At 41.8% G+C, this 23,024-nt stretch overlaps 2 protein-coding genes across 3 annotated transcripts in view; both read right to left on the reverse strand.

Annotated features, from left to right (window-relative positions):
• Positions 1 to 170: 170 nt before the first annotated feature.
• On the reverse strand, positions 171 to 9,178 carry LOC106602525 (eukaryotic translation initiation factor 2 subunit 1). Its single transcript, XM_014195204.2, has 8 exons — positions 9,010 to 9,178; positions 8,277 to 8,518; positions 7,989 to 8,068; positions 6,875 to 7,026; positions 6,479 to 6,585; positions 5,496 to 5,593; positions 1,511 to 1,654; positions 171 to 1,238 (listed from the first exon to the last, which is right to left on the reverse strand). Exons 2-8 carry the CDS (start codon positions 8,515 to 8,517, stop codon positions 1,113 to 1,115), a joined length of 948 nt encoding a protein of 315 aa, XP_014050679.1. The 5' UTR covers position 8,518; positions 9,010 to 9,178; the 3' UTR covers positions 171 to 1,112.
• Positions 9,179 to 12,044: 2,866 nt separating this feature from the next.
• Positions 12,045 to 23,024, reverse strand: part of LOC106602535 (protein PALS1) — a 60,644-nt gene continuing 49,664 nt past the window's right edge. For both annotated transcript variants that reach the window (XM_014195210.2, XM_014195217.2), the window contains 6 exons: positions 21,146 to 21,329; positions 20,882 to 21,025; positions 16,173 to 16,340; positions 15,724 to 15,926; positions 15,050 to 15,160; positions 12,045 to 14,905 (listed from right to left, as the gene is read on the reverse strand). In XM_014195210.2, the coding sequence (XP_014050685.1) occupies positions 14,729 to 14,905; positions 15,050 to 15,160; positions 15,724 to 15,926; positions 16,173 to 16,340; positions 20,882 to 21,025; positions 21,146 to 21,329 (987 nt within the window). In that variant the 3' untranslated portion in view covers positions 12,045 to 14,728. The remainder of the gene's footprint in view (positions 14,906 to 15,049; positions 15,161 to 15,723; positions 15,927 to 16,172; positions 16,341 to 20,881; positions 21,026 to 21,145; positions 21,330 to 23,024) is intronic.

Raw genomic sequence — 23,024 nt, forward strand, 5'->3', positions numbered from 1 at the left:
CAACACATTTCACTGTACATGTGACAATAAAACATCTTATTTAAAATCTTTGATAAAGGCTAGAGTACCTACATGGACCTTTCTGTAACAGTTTCTGCTATAACTGCCTCCCACATTTAATTGAAGTGCATGCTTCACTTTCAATCACTTCTAACCTGACAACACAAATGTACTTTTTTTATTTGTTTAATTTAATGTTAAGAATGTAGTCCTGTCAAAATAGAAATACATCCAGAATGCACCCTAAGTTATAAAGATCTGTGTGAGTTGGTTAGGTAAGCATTATACTCTTTTCCTTCCGACATTTCACTTGAACCACATTGAGCAGGAAAACGACAAGAAAGCTATTGTCCTTTCACGGAGTTGGGGAGAAAGTCAAGGCCACTTTCGAAAGTACTCATTCCTAAAATATTTCCTTGCTATATATAAAACACTCAAGTATTATTATATTCTCAGAATCCATCTAAATCCCTACTCACTCTAGCCTGGTCCTATACTGTATGTGTCACAAACAGTTGGTTACAGAACATTCAGCACGGGACCAGGCTACCACCCCACCAACCCAAGCCTTGTCCCATTTTGTATTATATATGTGCTGTAGCCAACTCTTCCACACAGAGAGGAGTTGGCTACAGCACAAATAGGCTAATCCTACACCAACCCACCCGTTCTGACGCAATTCAAACAGCTAGGGTTCAGTGATCACATTCATTTGTTATTGTGTCCATTGGTATAATCACAGAGGCCTTTCCCAGCCCTGTGTTTGGCAGTATGACAGTCAGTGGCTGTAGCCGTCTCTCTATCGGTCTCCCTGAGAGGGTCCCTGCTACTGATCCAAAGGGTTCAGTTGGCGAGACGTTCTAGAATGCTTGATTTGATATGAAGTTCGTCTCATCAGACAGGGCCTGTATTCATGAAATATCTCAAAATAGGAGTTCTGATCTAGGATAAGTTTAGCCTTTTAGACCATTATGCATAAGATTACATATGGGGGGGTGGACTGATCCTAGACCAGCACTCCTACTCTGCGATGCTTTATGAATACATGCTCTGGACTGCATATGTATAATATGTGTCCTCGTCATATCCAATCCCTCAGTTCTTCATCGAGTTTAGTCCTCTGCCTTGGCCTCCATCTCTCCATCCTCGTCATCTCCGTCCACCTCAGCGTTCTCCCTCTCCAGTTGCTCCAGCTGGCGGGCCAGCTCTGTCTCATCTATGTCTGTCACAACCTTCGCCTGGAGGGGAGGAAAACATATAAGAAGACATTAACAAATGGACATTGAAAGCGCAATGTCCTGAACATCGTTGCTGTTTTAATGTCAGATCTCTGGCGAGTAAGACTTCCAAAGTATGTATCACATACGGCAGGGGTTTAAAAAAAAAGTTTACATGAAACTTCCACCACCCCACCTTGGTCTTTCCATTGTCCCTCTCTCCCTATAGTGTATTAAAAGACAGCAAACATATGATTTTATGTAAATTGGGAAAATAAGGTTATTGTACTGACCTCCATCTGGATGTTAAAGACTCCTCGCTTCTCCTCGATCTTCTCTTTGATGGCAGCCATGGCCTGGTTGAGGACAGAGAGACCCTCTGTGCGCTCCAGTGTGGTGGTGGTCATGACGTAGCGCGGCGGCGCTATCAGATTAATCTGTCAGAGACCCAAAGAGACACTATGTTGTGATACATAGAGGCTTTTCCCAGACACAGATGTTGGACTAAAAGTCACTTTCAGTGGATGCTTTTGTCTTTTTTAGTACAAATATTTATGTATATACACAGTACCAATCAAGAGTTGACACCTACTCATTGAAGGGTTTTTCTTTATTTTTACCATTTCCACATTGTAGAATAATAGTGAAGACATAAAAACTAGGAAATAACCAATATGGAATCAGGTAACCAAAAAATATAAAATATATGTAATATTTGAGACTCTTCAAAGTAGCCATCCTTTGCCTTGATGACAGCTTTGCACACCATTGGCATTCTATCAACCAGCATCATGAAGTAGTCACCAGGGAATGAATTTAAATTAATAGGTGTGCCTTGTTAAAAGTTAATTTGTGCAATTTCTTTCCTTCTTAATGTGTTGTGACAAGGTGGGGGTGGTATACAGAAGACAGCACTATTTGGTAAAAGACCAAGTCCATATTATGGCAAGAACAGCTCAAATAAGCAATGAAAAATGACAGTCCAGCATTACTTTAAGACATGAAGTTCAGTCTGCGGAAAATTTCAAGAACTTTGAAAGTTTCTTCAAGTGCAGTCACAAAAACCATCAAGTGCTATGAAACTGGCTCTCACGAGGACCGCCACAGGAAAGTAAGTCCCAGAGTTACCTCTGCTGCAGAGGATAAGTTCATTAGAGTTACCAGCCTCAGAAATTGCAGCACAAATAAATGCTTCACAGAGTTCAAGTAACAGACACACCAACATCAATTGTTCAGAGGAGACTGTGTGAATCAGGCCTTCAAGGTCGAATTACTGCAAAGAATCCACTACTAAAGGACACCAATAAGAAGAAGAGACTTGCTTGGGCCAAGAAACACAAGCAATGGACATTAGACCGGTGGAAATCTGTGCTTTGGTCTCATGAGTCCAAATTCAAGATTTTTGGTTCCAACCAGTGTCTTTGTAAGACGCAGAGTAGGTGAACGAATGATTTCCACACGTGAAGCATGGAGGAGTACAGGGTCTGAATACTTATGTAAATGTGATATTTTCCTTTTTTTTTTTTAAATATACATTTGCTAAAATGTCTAAAAACCTGTTTTTGCTTTGTCATTATGGGGTATTGTGTGTAGATTAAAAGCCTATCATATGCTTCTAAAGCCATGACATCATTTTCTGGAATTTTCCAAGCTGTTTAAAGGCACAGTCAACTTAGTGTATGTAAACTTCTTGACCCACTGGAATTGTGATACAGTGAATTATAAGTGAAATAATATGTCTGTAAACAATTGTTGGAAAAATTACTTGTGTCATGCACAAAGTAGATGTCCTAACCAACTTGCCAAAACTATAGTTTGTTAACTTGAAATTTGTGGAGTGGTTGAAAACGAGTTTTAATGACTCCAACCTAAGTGTATGTAAACTTCAGACTTCAACTGTGTACACACACAGACACACACACACACACACACACACACACACACACACACACACACACACACACACACACACACACACACACACACACACACACACACACACACACACAAAAGTTAGGGGTCACTTAGAAATGTCCTTGTTTTCTATGAAAACATACATGAAATGAGTTGCAAAATTAATAGGAAATATAGTCAAGATGTTGACAAGGTTATAAATAATGATTTTTAATTGAAATAATTGTGTCCTTCAAACTTTGCTTTCGTCAAAGAATCCTCCATTTGCAGCAATTACAGCCTTGCAGACCTTTGGCATTCTAGTTGTCAATTTGTTGAGGTAATCTGAAGAGATTTCACCCCATGCTTCCTGAAGCACCTCCCACAAGTTGGATTGGCTTGATGGGCCGTTCTTAGGTACCATACGGTCAAGCTGCTCCCACAACAGCTCAATAGGGTTGAGATCCGGTGACTGTGCTGGCCACTCCATTATAGACAGAATACCAGCTGACTGCTTCTTCCCTAAATAGTTCTTGCATAGTTTGGAGCTGTGCCTTGGGTCATTGTCCTATTGTAGGAGGAACTTGGCTCCAATTAAACGCCGTCCACAGGGTATGGGATGGCTTTGCAAAATGGAGCGATAGCCTTCCTTCAAGATCCCTTTTACCCTGTACAAATCTCCCACTTTACCACCACCAAAGCACCCCCAGACCATCACATTGCCTCCACCATGCTTGACAGATGGCGTCAAGCACTTCTCCAGCATCTTTTCATTTTTTCTGCGTCTCACAAATGTTATTCTTTGTGATCCGAACACCTCAAACTGAGATTAGTCTGTCCATAACACTTTTTTTCCAATCTTCCTCTGTTCAGTGTCTGTTTTTTTTTGCCCATCTTAATCTTTTCGTTTTACTGGCCAGTCTGAGAAATAGCTTTTTCTTTGCAGCTCTGCCAAGAAGGTCAGCATCCTGGAGTCGCCTCTTCACTGTTGACATTGAGACTGGTGTTTTGCGGGTACTATTTATTGAAGCTGCCAGTTGAGGACTTGTGAGGCATCTGTTTCTCAAACTAGACACTTTAATATACTTGTGCTCTTGCTCAGTTGTGCACCTGCTCAGTTGTGCACCGGGGCCTCCCACTCTTTCTATTCTGGTTAGAGCCAGTTTTCGCTGATGGTTGCTGATAATGGACCTCTGTACGCCTATGTAGATATTCCATTCCAAATCAGCCATTTCCAGCTACAATAGTCATTTACAATGTCTACACTGTATTTCTGTCAATTTGATGTTATTTTAATGGACAAAAAAATGTGCTTTTCTTTCAAATACAAGAACATTTCTAAGTGACCCCAAACTTTTGAATGGTAGTGTGTGTGTGTGTGTGTGTACTTGTTTTCCTCCAGTGTTTGTAAACATTGTAAATGTAAACAAACACTGTATAGCCTCATAACATGGTCAAAACAATGTGTGTGTCCAAAAACGGATGTAGCGCCTACAGATTGCCACTTTTTTAATTCTATCAAAAGTGTGCGAGTTTGAGCATGTGTCCATTAGGCCTATGGATTCTAATGTACTTGTCCTCTTGCTCAGTTGTGCACCGGGGCCTCCTACTCCTCTTTCTATTCTGGTTAGAGACAGTTTGCGCTGTTCTGTGAAGGGAGTAGTACACAGCGTTGTACGAGATCTTCAGTTTCTTGGCAATTTCTCACATGGAATGGCCTTCATTTCTCAGAACAAGAATAGACTGACGAGTTTCAGAAGAAAGTTCTTTGTTTCTGGCCATTTTGAGCCTGTAATTGAAAACAAAAATGCTGATGCTCCAGATACTCAACTAGTCTAAAGAAGAGCAGTTTTATTGCTTCTTTAATCAGAACAACAGTTTTCAGCTGTGCTAACATAGTTGCAAAAGGGTTATCTAATGATCAATTAGCCTTTTGAAATGATAAACTTGGATTAGCTAACACAACGTGCCATTGGAACACAGGAGTGATGGTTGCTGATAATGGGCCTCTGTACGCCTATGTAGATATTCCATAAAAAATCTGCCATTTTCAGCTACAATAGTCATTTACAACATTAACAATGTCTACACTGTATTTCTGATCAATTTGATATTATTTTAAAAGGACAAAAAAAAAAAGCTTTTCTTTAAAAAATAAGGACATTTCTAAGTGACCCCAAACTTTTGAACGGTAGTGTATATAAAACCATTTTTTTTTTATGAAAGAAATTCTTGGGGGATAAAAGGGGTCCCCAGAAATTCTGGCGGAAAAAATGGGTTCCCTGCTGAAAAAATCTGAATACCAATGGTCTAGGAATATACCATGATTAATCTGGGGCCGAAAAAAACAGACTATTGAGGGGTGTTTTTTGTTGTTTTATTTACCTTGATTGGCATGGCGTCTGTGGAGCAGCCCAGCCCTGCCCTCAACGCTTCTTTGACAGCATCGATCCCCTCATACCCGTAACAGGCCACCTCAATGTCTGAGGGAGAGATGGGAGTTGGCTTAAGTGGGTTCCCAAAAATATTATTCTAATATTCTAGCTTGTATGGCTCCCTGGGCAAACCCCCCTTCAGACATTTGGAACAACACAAATAAATAATCAGAATATTTCAAACTATAAGAATATAAAATATACAAAAGTAAGACTCATAAATATCAAAAAGTAGTAATAAAGACAAATAGAAACAAAGTGTATATAAACACAAATAATACAATTATTACACTATTACTAACAAAAAACCCACAAATAAAACTAAATTGCACAAATCCTATATTACACAAACACACAAATAGAATAACACACTTATAAACAAGAGAAGCTGATTATTACACTATTGCACAAACAAGAAACACGCAATTAGTTGTGCAATTTAGTTTGTATTAGTACTGTACAAAGTTAGAGGGGCGCTATTTGACAGATACCCCCGCCCCCCTACCTCGGGCTTCCAGTGGGGAGACCTGAGGTCAACCTACCCCCGCCCCCCTCCCAATCTCGTACTTCTGAGTGGGAGACCTTCCCAGGCAGTAGCCTGCCTAGCTCACAAACTAGAATCAGGGCACCCAATCCGACAAGGTTAATTGACCCACAGTCCCACACAGTGACATGATATCATTGATGTGACGTGCAAATGAGCGATAGATAACCGATCGCACAAATGTCACCATTCCAAATTATTATTATTTAAAAAATGGTGTGGGAGCCCCGTGCCGCCCTCGGCAAGATGCCACCCTGGGCGGCTGCCCATGTCGCCTCTCCCTAAATCCACCACTGCTAACACATTAGTATAATGCTATATCAAGATTCACTAAGACACTGCTGTGTATATGATGTACATGTACCCAGTTAAGTGTTAGGTGTACATACCTGCCCTGATTTTGACAGCTTGTGGGGTCAGTCTTCTGTTGATGTTGTCAATGAGGACAGCCTTCTCCTCCTCTGTCAGGTCCAGACAATCTAAAACGGCTGGGTCCCTGTGGGCCAAAACACCAGTCATATTAACACACTCCATCCTGGGAGGTCCAGGGCAATAGCTAAATAATATGTCTATTGATGGAAGAGAAAAGGATTTGCATCTAGTCTCGCTTGGGCAGAATTGTATCTAACCAGGAGACTAATCTATGGAATCATTTTCTTACATTTCTAGTTCCATAAGTCTGTTTGAAATTCTTTGAAACTAAAAATGAAAGTAATATTTTTGTGTTTAAGTGTCTAAACAAGCGAATCCCCTCCACCAACCCTGACCAGGATGTCAGTACTTACGCCACAGCCTGTTTGAAGACATCATAGGCTCCGTATCCAGGCCGCTTGTACTTCTCATCAAACACCCAGGCGGTGCGTGTGAACAGGCTCTCCAGCTGCTCATCTTTGGTGTACTCCAGAACCTCAGCCACATGCCTCAATATGCTGTACACCTGTCATGACAGAAGACACACAAGTCTAGGTTCCCCTCCAGAAATGATATCTGAATATATCAGTTGACAACACATCTAAGAGTACCATAACTTAACATAACCAGCCCTTCTGCATTTTCAGCCCAAGGCAAAAGAGTATATTGTACTAGGGTTGTTCCACCAACTCGGTGACTTTTGAGAAGTGTTAATTGGTATAAAAAAAAAATATTTCACCAAATTTTAACATTGCTATTTATGACAATCAAGAGGTTAAATAAATAAAAATAGCTATAGTAAATTTGAGGAAGAATGTACTTACAAGTGTGATATGTGGTTGTCTCACCTAGGTATTTTAAGAAGAATGCACTAACTAAGTTGCTCTGGATAAGAGCATCTGCTAAATTACTCAAATGTAAACGTAAGTGCCAAATAAAGTAACAGGATTGACGATTTAATCTTAAATCACGCATAAATCCCCTTGTGACAGGGGAGCTTGTCGTGTGCAAAAGGGAGTGGCAATTGAATGAAAGCTTCACAAAAATGTTTTTTGTTTGTTGTTAAAACATTTATAGCCTGTTATGCTCGACCCACTCAGTTTCCCCACCATAAAACACAAAAAAATTGGCAAAAAGAGTAGAACTAGCTCACCTGCTTTTACACTATGATTTGACTATTAGATGTTCAGTGTATCTTAAAAAAAAGATATATTTAAAAAGGAATAGTTTCACCATATTAAATATTGTTCAGTTCACATAACAGGGTTGACCTTAAATGAGGGACAGACGTAAATTATTCACTAATAAATAATAATCTTCAGAAATGACCATCAAAGCAACCAAATAACTAGGGCTTTACAATGATGGTAAAATGTTGGAGAAAGGCTTTGGTTAAGTGGGTTAAAATCTTCCTAGAAGTCAGAGGGTACAAGGAAGGGACATGGAAAAACAAGGAATTTTGGCACTTTAAGTCTTTAAACAACATACCGTTTTGGATTTGGTAAATTTGTCTTCGCACTTGATTGCCTCCTCGGGTGAAACTCTTCTCTTGGACAGATCAATGTAACCTTGAGAGATAGAGAGCAGGGAAATGAACCGTTCAAGTACAGTATATTCCTATCACAATGAGAACAAGACAACTAGCTTGGTCCCAGATCCATTTCTATCTTGCCAAATCCTATGGTTATCTGTGACAAGAGTTGGCAAAGCAGCACAAACACATATGGGACCAGGCTACAAGTCAACCCATCACATTCACAGCATTTTCCCTCTCACCTTTCTCCTTATCCACTCGGATGACGACCACACACTCGTTGCGTCCGATCCTGATGAGTTTGTTGATGGAGCGGATACGTCTGCGAGACAACTCGCTAAGGAGGATCATGCCTTCAATGTTGTTGTACTCCAGTAGACTTACGTAGGCTCCCATCTCTGCGATGGAGCGCACGTTGACCATCACCACATCTTCCACCTCTGGAAACCTGTGCTGGTAGAATCTACAGCTGAGCGACGGCATCCTGCACACAAGATGATTTCAAGTATGTGAGTATGCAGCAGAGGATAGTAGTCATTGCATTCTCATTCTGCCTGTATGTTATGACACTCTGCCAAGCAGGCGTAATGCTTGCAAATTGTAGATCACTATATAGAAAATTATCATGGGCGGGGAGAACTAACTTAGTAGGTGAACAGATTTATACGTTGTAGGAAGAAAACCTTTGAACTGTACAAGTAGCTAGCTAACGTTAGCTCGCAGTAGCAAACAGCTGCCACAGTGACTGCCAGCTTATTCTGAATGATGGGTTTCTAGCTAACTAGCAAAGCAAATCTAACCAACCTTATCTAGCTACAACACATTCACATGTAGCTAGAACACTAGCTGGATAGGATACTAGCCTGAGGGATAGGTTAGCTAATGTTAACTAGTTAACGTAACGCTTTTGAGTCTCATGCATTCATCACCAATCATTCATTCTTTCAGAGCTTCACACTCAAACGTTATACTCGCCTTATATAGTATATCCACAACTTGAGCTTTAACTATTTGAATATGTCTGTATTATAAGTTATTACATTAAACTGTAGTAATTGAAATGTATCAGTTGAGGGGATAAACTTCGACTGATTCATCAACATGCATGAACGGGGCGACAACTTGAACTGACCCGGAAGCGGAACTGGAAACATGCACAAAAAATACCATCGGTATTTTAGCAAATAGAGTTCCCACCGAAATTAGCAGTTTCCTATTTCTCCACAAGGTGTCGCCCTGTGAGTGTTTTGAAGCAAGTTTAACAAAGATACTGGTAGATACAGAGTACACAAAACATTAAAAACACCTTCCTAATATTGAGTTACAGGACTAAGATTAAATCCTACTACACCGGCTCTGACGCTCGTCAGATGTGGCAGGGCTTGCAAACTATTACGAACCACAAATGGAAACCCTGCAGTGAGCTGCCCAGTGACACAAGCCTACCAGATGAGCAAAATGCCTTTTATGCTCTCTTTGAGGCAAGCAACAATGAAGCATGCATGAGAGCACCAGCTGTTCCGGGCGACTGTGTGATCACGCTCTCCGTAGCCGATGTGAACAAGACCTTTAAACAGGTCAACATTCACAAGGCCGCAGGGCCAGACGGAATACCAGGGCGTGTGCTCAGAGCATGCAATGACCAACTGGCAAGTGTCTTCACTGACATTTTCAACCTCTCCCTGACCGAGTCTGTAATACCTACATGTTTCAAGCAGACCACCATAGTCCCTGTGCCCAAGAAAGCGAAGGTAACCTGCCTAAATGACTACTACGCCAGTAGCCATGAAATTCTTTGAAAGGCTGGTCATGGCTCACAACACCATCATCCCGGAAACCCTAGATCCACTCCAATTCCGCCCCAACAGATCCACAGATGACGCAATCTCAATTGCACTCCACGCTGCCCTTTCCCTCCTGAACAAAAGGAGCACCTACGTGAGAATGCTGTTCATTGACTACAGCTCAGCATTCAACACCATAGTGCCCACAAAGCTCATCACTAAGCTAAGGATCCTGAGACTACATCCCTCGGAAACTGGATCCTGGACTTCCTGACAGGCCGCACCCAGGTGGTAAGGGTAGGCAACAACACATCTGCCACGCTGATCCTCAACATGGGGGAGTGCTTTGTCCCCTCCTGTACTCCCTGTTCACTCAAGACTGCGTGGCCAAGCACGACTCCAACACCATCATTACGTTTGCTGACGACAACAATGGTAGGCCTGATCACCGACAACGATGAGACGGCCTATAGGGAGGAGGTCAGAGACCTGGCAGTGTGGTGCCAGGACAACAACCTCTCCCTCAACGTGAGCAAGACAAAGGAGCTGATCGTGGACTACAGGAAAAGGAGGGCTGAACATGCACCCATTCACATCGACGGGGCTGTAGTGGAGTGGGTCGAGAGTTAGTTTATTGGTGATGTGGACACCAAGGAACTTATCATGGTCCAAACACACCAAGACAGTCGTGAAGAGGGCACTACAACAAATTTTCCCCCTCAGGAGACTGAAAAGATTTTGCATGGGTCCCCAGATCCTCAAAAAGTTCTACAGCTGCACCATCGAGAGCCTCCTGACCAGTTGCATCACCGCCTGGAATAGCAACTGCTCGCCATCCGACCGTAAGGCGCTACAGAGGGTTGCGCGTTCGGCCCAGTAGATCACTGGGGCCAAGCTTCATGCCAACCAGGACCTATATACTAGGCGATGTCAGAGGAAGGACCAAAGAATTGTTACCGGGGTGCCAAGTCTAGGTCCAAAAGGCTCCTTAACAGCTTCTACCCCCAAGACATAACATTTCTGAACAATTAATCAAATGGCCACCAGGACTACTTACATTGACACCCCCCCCTTTGTTTTTACACTGCTGCCACTCGCTGTTTATTATCTATGCATAGTCACTTTACCCCACCTACATGTACAAATTACCTTGACTAACCTGTACCCCCTGTATATATTTTACTTTTGTTTATTTAGTAAATATTTTAAACTATTTATTGAACTGCATTGTCGGTTAAGGCCTTGTAAGTAAGAATTTCACTGTAAGGTCTACACCGGTGGTATTCGGCGCATGTGACAAATAACATTTTATGAGTTGCACTTGCACCCCCGCTTTGCCCTCAATTTGCCAGGGCATAAACTCTACAAGGTGTCGAAAGTGTTCCACAGGGGTGCTGGCCCATGTTGACTCCAATGCTTCCCACAGTTGTGTCAAGTTGGCTGGTGCACCATTCTTGATTCAAATTGTTGAGTGGAAAACCCAGCAGCGTTGCAGTTCTTGACACAAACCAGTGTGCCTGGCACCTACTACCATACCCCGTTCAAAGACACTTAAATGTTGTCTTGCCCATTCACCCTCAAATGGCACACATACACAATCTATGTCTCAATTGTCTCAAGGCTTAAAAACCCATCTACTCCACTTCATCTACACTGATATCAATAAGGGATCATAGCTTTCACTTGGATTCACCGGGTCAGTCTATGTCATGGAAAGCACATGGAATGGAATGTTTTGTACACTTTTATGTGTTGAGTTGACCACTTACATATTACATGTCATGGAAATTAGGGGGAAGAGTATGTGGTATGCACTAAAGGAGTGGCTGTTGACTACACTTGATGCTGCCGCCGCCAAGTCTGAGGAGACTGGCCTTAGTTCAAGAAAAGTAATTTAAGGTTAATGGCTCCACCTTGCTTTAAAATACAAATTAATGTGTCAAATGTTTTAATATCCCTGTCAGATCTTTTAAAGGAGGACATTATCATACAATGAAAAAGGTTTCAATCTCACTCAAGTTCCGTTATCTTATCTATATTTTAGTGTCAATAAACTCTGACCCCACAATCTCTGTAGTCTGTGAAGCAGTACCTCTTGGCATCATCACACATTCCCATCATTTCTACAGCAGCTCTTTAAACAGTGCTGAAGAAATAAAAGAACCCGCCTCTACTTCTATAAATCTGGTATTTAATCCACTTGAATAATTCATACAAAAACAGATCTAAAGAAAGTGATTTTTAATAATACAGTAACTTTACATCGATTAGTTCTACTTCCAGTTAACGGCTCAAATCTACACAAGGTGTGTACTGTGCATACTAAAAAGGGATAGACATTCTGAACTAGACTGGTCCCAGATCTCAATGGCCACCATTCTCAGTCTCAGAATAGGAGTGCTGATCTAAGATAATTTTTCCCTTTTTGATAATAATAACAATGAATAGGGATGACCTGATCCTAAATCAGCACTTCTACTCTGAGAAACTAAATACGGCCCTATGTAGCCAACTTCTATGGCAAACATGACAAATCGTCAGAGGAGCTGAGTAAAAAAAAACTGATCTGGGATCAGGCTAGCACTGAGCGGTTCCTGGAGTTTCAGATCCAAAAACAGAGGGATGGATAGGTGGTCGAGTCATCATTCTACAGGTGCATTACTCTGTACTTAAATCTATCTTTAACATTACCAATATATCAAAAGTATCTAGATACACCATGATTATCATCAATAACCAAAAATAAAAATATGTGAAACAGTTTTGCTGAGACCATTTCCCATTGTGTCTACTAGAGATAATACTTGCCTGCATTACAGTGACAGTCCTGTCTCTGTGCATACACACACACACGCATGAAGACAATCACATAAAGTCAGCATATTATAATCAAGGGTGAGCTGAAACCTATGATCATGGAAACACCAGATGCAAAAACATACAACTATTTTTCGGTTCGGTCGAGTTAATTTCACAGACCCATATCAAAAAGTAGAACAAACATTTCAATAACAGCTTTGAAAAATCATTGACAAATAATAAAAATCACACATTTAAGATGTCACATGTGGTGAAAACTACTGGATTAAAATACAGCATAGTTGGATAGTTTATAATGCATTTAAGTGAATTATAAAATGCATCGATTTCAAACAAAGCATTTATGAAGTATTGATTAAGAGAATTCCACAGACAGCGGTGCTCAGATGTTCCTTAGTGTTTTCCATGAATAGAATACTGCTGGTTACACTTATAGAAATATAATTCAATTTCTATGGTCACAATCCTAAAGATTAGCACAGGAAGTGTGCATGATGAATACTGAGATCGAGAAAATGAAGACATAGATAAAGTTACCCCTCAAGATTTTAGTGTCATAACTTCAAAACACCTCTAATAATCTTTCTTCAATATCATCACTGTTGGTTTAAATCCTGTGATTCGGGACAGACCCGTTTTCTATTTAGCGATGACTCGTAGTGCTTGGGTAGAGGTAAGGGGTGTAGTGTTATGACTGGTTTATCCTCCAGTACCCTTTTCACACTACTGAGCCAAGCTGCACTGCACTGGCCTGGTTACGATCCACCATAGTTACTGGAAAGGAAAATGTGAAAATATCAGAGCCAGCACAGTCCAGTTTTGGTTGGCATGATAGTGTGAAAAGAGTATAAGGTAAGTAGGAGAAAGTGGCTCTTCACCATCTCTCAGATCAGATTGTCTAATTAATGTGAAAACACCATTCAGATGAACCTCCAGCATCATACTGTGCTGTAGTGCAGACCAGAGTTCAAATAGCATTTGAAATCTTTAAAATACTTTAAGGTTTTGCTTTTTGCCGACCTGGAGTGCCAGTTAGGGATTACCGTTCTGGAATAATTCTATTGGTTCCTTTGTGCCAGGACAGTTCAATCAAGCACAGCTTAAGTATTTTCAATGATCCAAATATTTGAAAGCAGGGCTGCTATAGTTTAGAGGATAAAGGCCAGATGCAGAGATCATGACTGCATCCCAATGGCACCCTATTCCCTATATAGTAAATAACTGATCAGGATGTTATCACCTCAGAGATGGTTTCATTAGGTGAGCAAATCACATCCGTGATGATACATTACTGAACAAACACACACCTGACCTCACACACGGGGTCAAGGAAACAGCAAGGGTACAACAACCAGTGTGTGTGTCTATAGTTTTGTGTAGGAGTCATTCACTGCCCCCTTCTCCCAAAAACATTTTTTTTGCTCGCAAAGTAGGGGGGCCCCCAAAAGGCTAAGGCAAGCTCTGACTGCATGTCTGGGTATGGATGTGGGTACGCAGACCCGCAAGCCACTGCAGCCCCTCGTGATGAGTTAAGATTTTTTGTGGCCCCCAACCCCTATCAAAGTTGCCCATCCCTGCCATAGATAGAAGCTATGGGTTCTTATTATCGAAAGCTTCTTAAAAATAGAATATATTTACAATTATAAATAGTTATCAAAAGCAGAATAGAAGCACTAATTCTATTTCTGCCACCAAGTGCCAAGTCTTTACATACTTCTCTGGAATGTGAAAAGTTAATTTAGTGAAGAGAAATCCAGCAACGAAAAAAGGACAAATAATCAGAGCAATAATAAGACAATAATTCATTTTCCCAGGCAGTCTCAGAAGGGAAGAGCTCGACTCAGTTCAGTATCACATGTAGTGATAAGCATTAAGTGTTTTATTTAATCTTCAGCTTGAGTGTTGATTGAGGATCTTCCACTAGTCTCATACTGTGATTCTGGTTGGAGAAGGAGTCAAGGCTAATTTTCAGCTAATAATGGTCTTCCCCCCCGGGTAACTATTGTCCATGATCCAGGGTAGCTCTAGCTCTTCATTGAACCAGTGAGTGCTGTGTCAGGTTAGTGTTGTGTCTGTGTTATATTGCTCCTTCAACGTAGCCAGGAGGAGGGGACCCACTGTGGCTCAGTGTCCAGTTTGTTTATGAGCCTCAGCAGCTCCTGATATGCCTTGTCCTGGTCTGTGTTCACAATGGCTGCATCAAACAGGTGGCCAAAGTTCTGCTCCATCTCACGGGCCTTCTCGATGATGTCTCGCAGCTCCTCCGGCTTAGGTAGAGAAAGGGTAGGTGGATAAGCAATGGAACACAGAGCATGTTTCACTACACAAGGGAGTTAACTTTACTAAGGCTTATTAGATGAACCTTACTAAAAAATCTGAGAAAACAGATTGTGATGTGTTAAAATGACTACCTTTGGGTTCTTGCTCTCCTTGGCCAGGAGGGCTCGCAACCGTTCTTGGGAGGGAGGAGCGATGAAGATTATGTAAGGCTTCAGATCAGAGTTACGCAGAATCTTCAGTGACTATAGCGAGAGAAAGGAGAGAGAAGGAAGGAAGGGGGAGAGAGAGAGAAAGGGGGGGACTTACAGTCAGACAGCAGTAACAGACATTTTATGCTCTCTTAAGGCATCAGCATGCTTCAGTTTGGCTAGAGCGCGTATGCTCGCATACTCCCTTAAAAAGACCTACGCTTGAAAAAAAAAAAAAAAAGCTGCAATAGTACCACTTGTCCATTTTGAGATACTGTAGCCAGTACACACTTCCTCTAAATAGTCAGAAACAATTTAAGATATTGAAGAATCCCTACTGTTGACCAATCACCGATGAAGGGGCGTAGACTTCGGCTGCCGATTTCCCGGCTTCCTCAAGAAAATATTTTGTGTGCCTGAACAACTAGTCCGAACTGTTTCGGCTGGGAAGCATGCAGACGCCTTTATCCTCTTCTTTTCCCTGTTGCTCTCACCTCCCTCTGAACTCTCTCACCCCCTCCTTACCTCACCTGGGTGTGCCGACACAGAAGACAGGCCTTTGCCCTCTCTCCCTCCCTCTCCCCCTCCCTCCGTCTCTCTACTCCCCCCCTCCTCACCTGTGTGTGCAGACAGAGCAGACAGATCTTGCCCGTGTTGATGAGTTGACGGACAGAGTCGGTACTGGTTCCGTACAGGTTCTTCTCAAACTCTCCCGACTCGATGAACTTCCCCGCGGTGGCATCCATGTCAAAGGCCTGGCGAGAGACGAAGTGGTAGTCCCTCCCACTCACCTCCACATCACGCCTGTTCCGTGTCGTGTCTGGAATAAACCCACATTTTTATCAACATTTGTATTGCTTTTAATTTAAAAAAAATTAACAGGACAGGGGAAGGGGGAACAGACAATGGCCGCAAAACCTTGAAAAATTTCTGGAATTAACAAAAATGACAATTCTCATGAACCAAATTCTATATGTCTTGAGTAATACTAAGCACCGAGTTGTGCAGTTCAAGGGGAAAGTTAACCCTTGAAAATGCACACAGGAATTCACACAAACACACTTACGTGGGACAGCTCCCCCAAATCTGTCTGGCTCGCTGGACAGCAGTCTCTGTCTCAGCTCATTCTGCCCACAGTTGGGAGGACCAATCAGAGCAATGGGCCGCTTGCGATTGGCTGGCTGGTGGTAGAGCGCCATCTCCTCATAGGTCAGGATCTCCTCGTTGTCATAGTCTGGGGAGGAGCAGAGACAGACGGTTTTAGTTTCATATCAATCGGCATTCATATTGTTGGATCGAGAGAGACTTGGAGACTGAGAAAGGCCTTTAACTTCTTAAGTATAGGGGGCAGTATTTTCAAGGCCGGATGAAAAACGTACCCAAATTAAACTGGTTACTACTCTGGCCCAGAAACTAGAATATGCATATTATTAGTAGATTTGGATAGAAAACACTCTGAATGGTGTCTGTGAGTATAACATAACTCATATGGCAGGCAAAAACCCGAGAAAAATTCAACCAGGAAGTGGGAGATCTGAGAATTGTAGTTCTTCTTTCTAATCCCTATCGAAACTACAGTGTCTGTGGGGTCACGTTGCACTTCCTAAGGCTTCCATTGGCTGTCAAAAGCCTTCAGAAAGTGTTTTCATCCGTCTCCTGTAACCGGGCAGAGAAAAGGAGCTCAGTCAATCAGTGGACTGCCTTGGGGACAAAGGGATTGAGGATGCGCGATCCCGCGAGCGCGCCGTTCCTTCTTTTTCTTCTTGAATGAATTTGCTATTGTCCGGTTGGAATATTATCGCATTTGTACGTAAAAAATACCATAAAGATTGATTTTAAACAACGTTTGACATGCTTCCAAGAACGGTAATGGAACATTTTGACTTTGTCTCTGGTACTGCGCTCGGCGTTATGCCTTTGGATAGTGCTCTGTACGCACGAACAAAACGGAGGTATTTGGACATAAATATGGATTATTTCGAACAAAAACAACATTTCTTGTGGAAGTAGCAGTCCTGGGAGTGCATTCTGACGAAGATCAGCAAAGGTAAGAGAATATTTATAATACTAATTCTGAGTTTAGGTGACCCCAGAACTTGGCGGATGTCTGTATAGCTTGCTTTGATGGCGAGCTATGTACTCAGAATATTGAAAAAAAAGCTATTTTAAAATCTGACACAGCGGTTGCATAATGGAGTACTGTATCTATAATTCTTAAAATAATTGTTATGTATTTTGTCAACATTTATGATGAGTATTTTTGTAAATTGATGTGGTCATTCACCAGCAGTTTTGGTGGGAATACATTATCTGAACATCACGCACCAATGTAAAATGCTGTTTTTGGATACAAATATGAACTTTATCGAACAAAACATACATGTATTGTGTAACATGATGTCCTAGGAGTGTCATCTGATGAAGATCATCAAAGGTTAGTGCTTCATTTAGCTGTGTTTTGGGTTTTTGTGACATATATCCTTGCTTGGAAAATGGCTGTGTGGTTATTTTTGTCTATGTACTCTCCTAACAATCTAATGTTTTGCTTTGGCTGTAAAGCCTTTTTGAAATCGGACAATGTGATTACATTAAGGAGAAGTGTATCTTTAAAATGGTGTAAAATAGTTGAGTGTTTGAGAAATTGAAATTATGATATTTTTGCTGTTTTGCATTTCGCGCCATGCTATTTCACTGGCTGTTGAATAGTGTGGGACGGTCACGTCCCACCTTGTCCAGAGAAGTTAACTGAAACATCGACATACAGTGCCTTCAGAAAGTATTCATACCTTGACTAATTACATATTTTGATGTTACAGCCTGAATTGAAAATGGATTACCCATCTACACACAACACCCCATAATTACAAAGTGAAAATGCTAATTTATAGAAAATTAAATATAGAAATCTCATTTACATACGTACAACAAATTGGTTGTTGATCATTGCTAGACAACCATTTTCAGGTCTTGCCATACATAGTTTTAACTTAAATCTACTTGAACATCTAACTCAGCCCCTCTTTACAGGAACATTGTCTTCTTGGTAAGCAACTCCAGTGTAGATTTGGCCTTGTGTTTAAGGTTACTGTCCTGCTGAAAGGTGAATGCTGTCCACCAGACACTAGTAGATGAAGACTGAACCAGATTTTCCTCTAAACTCAGCAAAAAAAAAAGAAGTGTCCCTTTTTCAGAACCCTGTCTTTCAAAGATATTTCGATTTTTACAAATTAACTTCACAGATCGTCATTGTAAAGGGTTTAAACACTGTTTCCCATGCTTGTTCAATGAACAATAAACAATTAATGAACATGCACCTGTGGAACGGTCGTTAAGACACTAACAGCTTACAGACGGTAGGCAATTACGGTGACAGTTATGAAAACTTAGGACAAAGAGGCCTTTCTACTGACACTGAAAAACACCAACCGAAAGATACCCAGGGTCCCTGCTCATCTGCGTGAATGTGCATTTGGTATGCTGCAAGGAGGCATGAGGACTGCAGATGCGGCCAGGGAAATCAATTGCAATGTCCGTACTGTGAGACGCCTAAGACGAACGCACAATATCTCCATCAGTGCTCAGACTGTCCGCAATAGGCTGAGAGAGGCTGGACTGAGGGCTTGTAGGCCTGTTGTAAGGCAGGTCCTTACCAGACATCACCGGCAACAACGTCGCCTATGGGCACAAACCCACCGTCGCTGGACCAGGCAGGACTGGCAAAAAGAGCTCTTCGCTGACGAGTCGCGGTTTTGTCTCACCAAGGATGATGGTCGGATTCGCGTTTATCGTCGGAGGAATGAGCGTTACACTGAGGCCTGTACTCTGGAGCGGGATCGATTTGGAGGTGGAGGGTCCGTCATGGTCTGGGGCGGTGTGTCACAGCATCATCGGACTGAGCTTGTTGTCATTGCAGGCAATCTCAACACTGTGCATTACAGGGAAGACATCCTCTTCCCTCATATGGTACCCTTCCTGCAGGCTCATCCTGACATGACCCTCCAGCATGACAATGCCACCAGCCATACTGCTCGTTCTGTGCGTGATTTCCTGCAAGACAGGAATGTCAGTGTTCTGCCATGGTCAGCGAAGAGCACGGATCTCAATCCAATTGAGCACGTCTGGGACCTGTTGGATCGGAGGGTGAGGGCAGGGCCATTCCCCCCAGAAATGTCTGATCTTGCAGGTGCCTTGGTGGAAGTGTGGGGTAACATCTCACAGCAAGAACGGGCAAATCTGGTGCAGTCCATGAGGAGATGCACTGCAGTACTTAATGCAGCTGGTGGCCGCACCAGATACTGACAGTTAATTTTGATTTTGACCCCCCCTTTGTTCAGGGACACATTATTTCATTTCTGTTAGTCACATGTCTATGGAACTTATTCAGTTTATGTCTCAATTGTTGAATCTTGTTATGTTCATACAAATATTTACACGTTAAGTTTGCTGAAAATAAATGCACTTGACAGTGAGAGGACGTTTCTTTTTTTGCTGAATTTAGGATTTTTTAAACTATAACATGATGGAGCCACCACTATCCTTGAAAATATGGAGAGTGGTATTCAGTAATGTGCTGTATTGGATTTGCCCCAAACACTTTGTATTCATGATAAAAAGTTCATTGCTTTGGCACATTTTTTTGCAGTATTACTTTAGTGCCTTGTTGCAAACAGGATGCATGTTTTGGAATATTTTTACTTTCACTTGTCAATTAGGTTAGTATTGTGGAGTAACTACAATGTTGTTGATCCAGCCTCAGTTCTCTCTTATCACATCTATTAAAACTGTTTTAATGTCACCATTGGCCTCATGGTGAAATCCCTGAGCGGTTTCCTTCCTCTCCGGCAACTGAGTTAGGAAGGACACCTGTATCTTTGTAGTGACTGGGTGTATTGATACACCATCCAAAGTGTAATAATAACTTCACCATGCTCAAAGTGATAGGTATAAATAAAAAAGCAGATGTTGACTATCTACCAATAGGTGCCCTTCTTTGCAAGGCATTGGAAAACCTCCCTGGTCTTTGTGGTTGAATCTGTGGTTGAAATTCACTGCTCGATTGAGGGACGTTACAGATAATTGTATGTGTGGGGTACAGAGAAGAGGTAGTCATTCAAAAATCACATTAAACACCATTATTGCACACAGAGTGAGTCCATGCAACTTATGCGATTTGTAAAGCAAATTGTATTTCCCGAACTTACTTAAGCTTGCGATAACAAAAGGGGTTGAATACACGCAAGACGTTTCAGCTTTTCGTTTTTGATTAATTTGTAAAAAAAAAATACAAAAATAAACATCATTCCACTTTGACATTATGAGGTATTGTGTAGGCCAGTGACAAAAATCTAAATTGAATCCATTTTAAATTGAGGCTGTAACAACAAAATGTGGAAAAAGTTAAGGGTTGTGAATACTTTCTGAAGGCACCAACTCCCCTGTTCTTGTCATTTCTTCTACTCTATCTTGGGGTCATGCCAACTACAGCCCATAAAGTAATAATGCTAACTTTCACAGTACATTGTCTCTAGGCGAACGCTGGCTAAAATCAGTGATCTTTCTGTAACTCTGGGATATGAAATTCGAGTAACAATCAATAGTGTGATGACAAGGAAAGTGTGTGGGAAAAGTCCATTAAAACAAGCAAAGTCGAAACATTCCAGAACCAAAAAACTCTTACTCAGACGATGTGGGAATACGGGCCGGGTCGTTCTACACCAGCCTGCCTACATCTCTGCTACAGCCCTCTACCACCCTGCTGGTATGGGCTGGCCTTACCGTCGTTCTGCTTGGAGTTGTAAAGGAGCTTCTTCCTCTTCTTCTTGTTCTTCTTAGCACACCACAGCTTTCCTGACTTCTCAGGCTCTTTATCCTCTTCTATGGTCTGCTTCATGGCCTCCCTCTGCTGCTGGAAGCTCTTGCCTGCATTCACAGAGAGGGAGAGATGGTTAACAGTTCTCCAGGCATTGTGAGGTCTGATAATCTGCATATATGACCTGGTACTTGCCCACTGTTGTTGAGCCCTATTGTGAGGTAGTGTACCTGGTACTAGCCCGGCCAGGGGCTGGTTGTCCTCGTCTCCGTCCCTGTAGGCCTGCCACCAGTTGGGGTCATCCTGGCTGATGATGTGGAGGATGTCTCCTTTCTGGAAGCACAGGCCCAGCTCCCTGCACGGCACGTACGGGTCATCAGACGGGTCGTAGTCAAAGTGAGCCTTCACATGGACCTGGTGGAATAGAGGAAACAAAACATGACCTTGGTTTTCTAGTAGCTTGCACTGTATATTATAGAATTAAATTAAAAAGCACCATGCTCTGCAACCAGGGTTGGGGAGTAACGGATTGCATGTAATTCGTTACTTGTAATGGATTACAAAAAAAAACCCGGTAACTGTAATCTGTTACGTTGCAAGCAAATATATTGTACTCAGATTACAAAAACTAGATACCATTTAAATTCAGAAAGGATGTTTGCAAAAAAATTAAATATACAAAAAATTAAATCACACTTTTGTTCAATGACATTCAAATCAGCATTGGAATTTTTTTTGCAAGTTTAAGTTTGTTACAGCTGAGCTAGTCTGACCACAAATCAGAGGCCACTATGGTGACACACCAAATGTGTTTGATGGATCTCGGAAAAAGAGCAGGAATAGGCTTTTGTAGGCTACAGTCCATGCTGTCTTCCAATGGTGCAACTGCTGTCGGCATCCAAAGAATATCCAACTTGAATAAACACTTGGAGGTAAAGATGACAGGAGTGGTGTAGGCTCACTTATTATTAATATCTACATAGTGCATTGATGTGAATCACAACGCAGCTCTCTCATTTAGCTATTTGCGCCTTACGGATTGTGATTGTTGTGGATGGCTGTTCACAAATCTATGTGTATTTGAACCCAATAATGGTTGAATTCAAGAAGTTTAAGCTGCCTATCAATCATTGTCCTTGAAACCAGTGGAGAGCCAGTGAAAATGCACTCTTGTAACAGCTGCATAGCGCAGATCCAAGCCCATGGAATAAAATGGGCCTTTTATTGCTCATTTAATTCATGCTGATAAAAAAAGAATCCATAGGCCTAATGGACACATGCTCAAACTCGCACACTTTTGATGGAATTAAAAATGTGGCAATTTGTAGGTGCTACATCCATTTTCGGACACACACATTGTTTTGACCATGTTATGAGGCTATACAGTGTTTGTTTACATTTACAATGTTTACAAACACAGGAGGAAAACAAATTCACACACACACACACACACACACACACACACACACACACACACACACACACACACACACACATTCAAAAGTTTGGGGTCACTTAGAAATGTTCTTGTATTTGAAAGAAAAGCACATTTTCTGTCCATTAAAATAACATCAAATTGATCACAAATACAGTGTAGACATTGTTAATGTTTTAAATGACTATTGTAGCTGGAAATGGCTGATTTGGAATGAAATATCTACATAGGCGTACAGAGGTCCATTATCAGCAACCATCAGCGCAAACTGGCTCTAACCAGAATAGAAAGAGTGGGAGGCCCCAGTGCACAACTGAGCAAGAGCACAAGTATATTAGCGTGTCTAGTTTTAGAAAGAGATGCCTCACAAGTCCTCAACTAGCAGCTTCATTAAATAGTACCCGCAAACACCAGTCTCAACGTCAACAGTGAAGAGGCGACTCCGGGATGCTGGCCTTCTAGGCAGAGCTGCAAAGAAAAAGCAGCATTTCAGACTGGCCAATAAAAATAAAAGATTAAGATGGGCAAAAGAACACACACACACTGGACAGAGGAACTCTGCCTAGAAGGCCAGCATCCCAGAGTCACCTCTTCACTGTTGATGTTAAGACTGGTGTTTTGCGGGTACTATTTAATGAAGCTGCCAGTTGAGGACTTGTGAGGCGTCTGTTTCT

This window comes from Salmo salar, chromosome ssa01 (genome assembly GCF_905237065.1).
Source record: "Salmo salar chromosome ssa01, Ssal_v3.1, whole genome shotgun sequence".
Taxonomy (NCBI): Eukaryota; Metazoa; Chordata; class Actinopteri; order Salmoniformes; family Salmonidae; genus Salmo; species Salmo salar.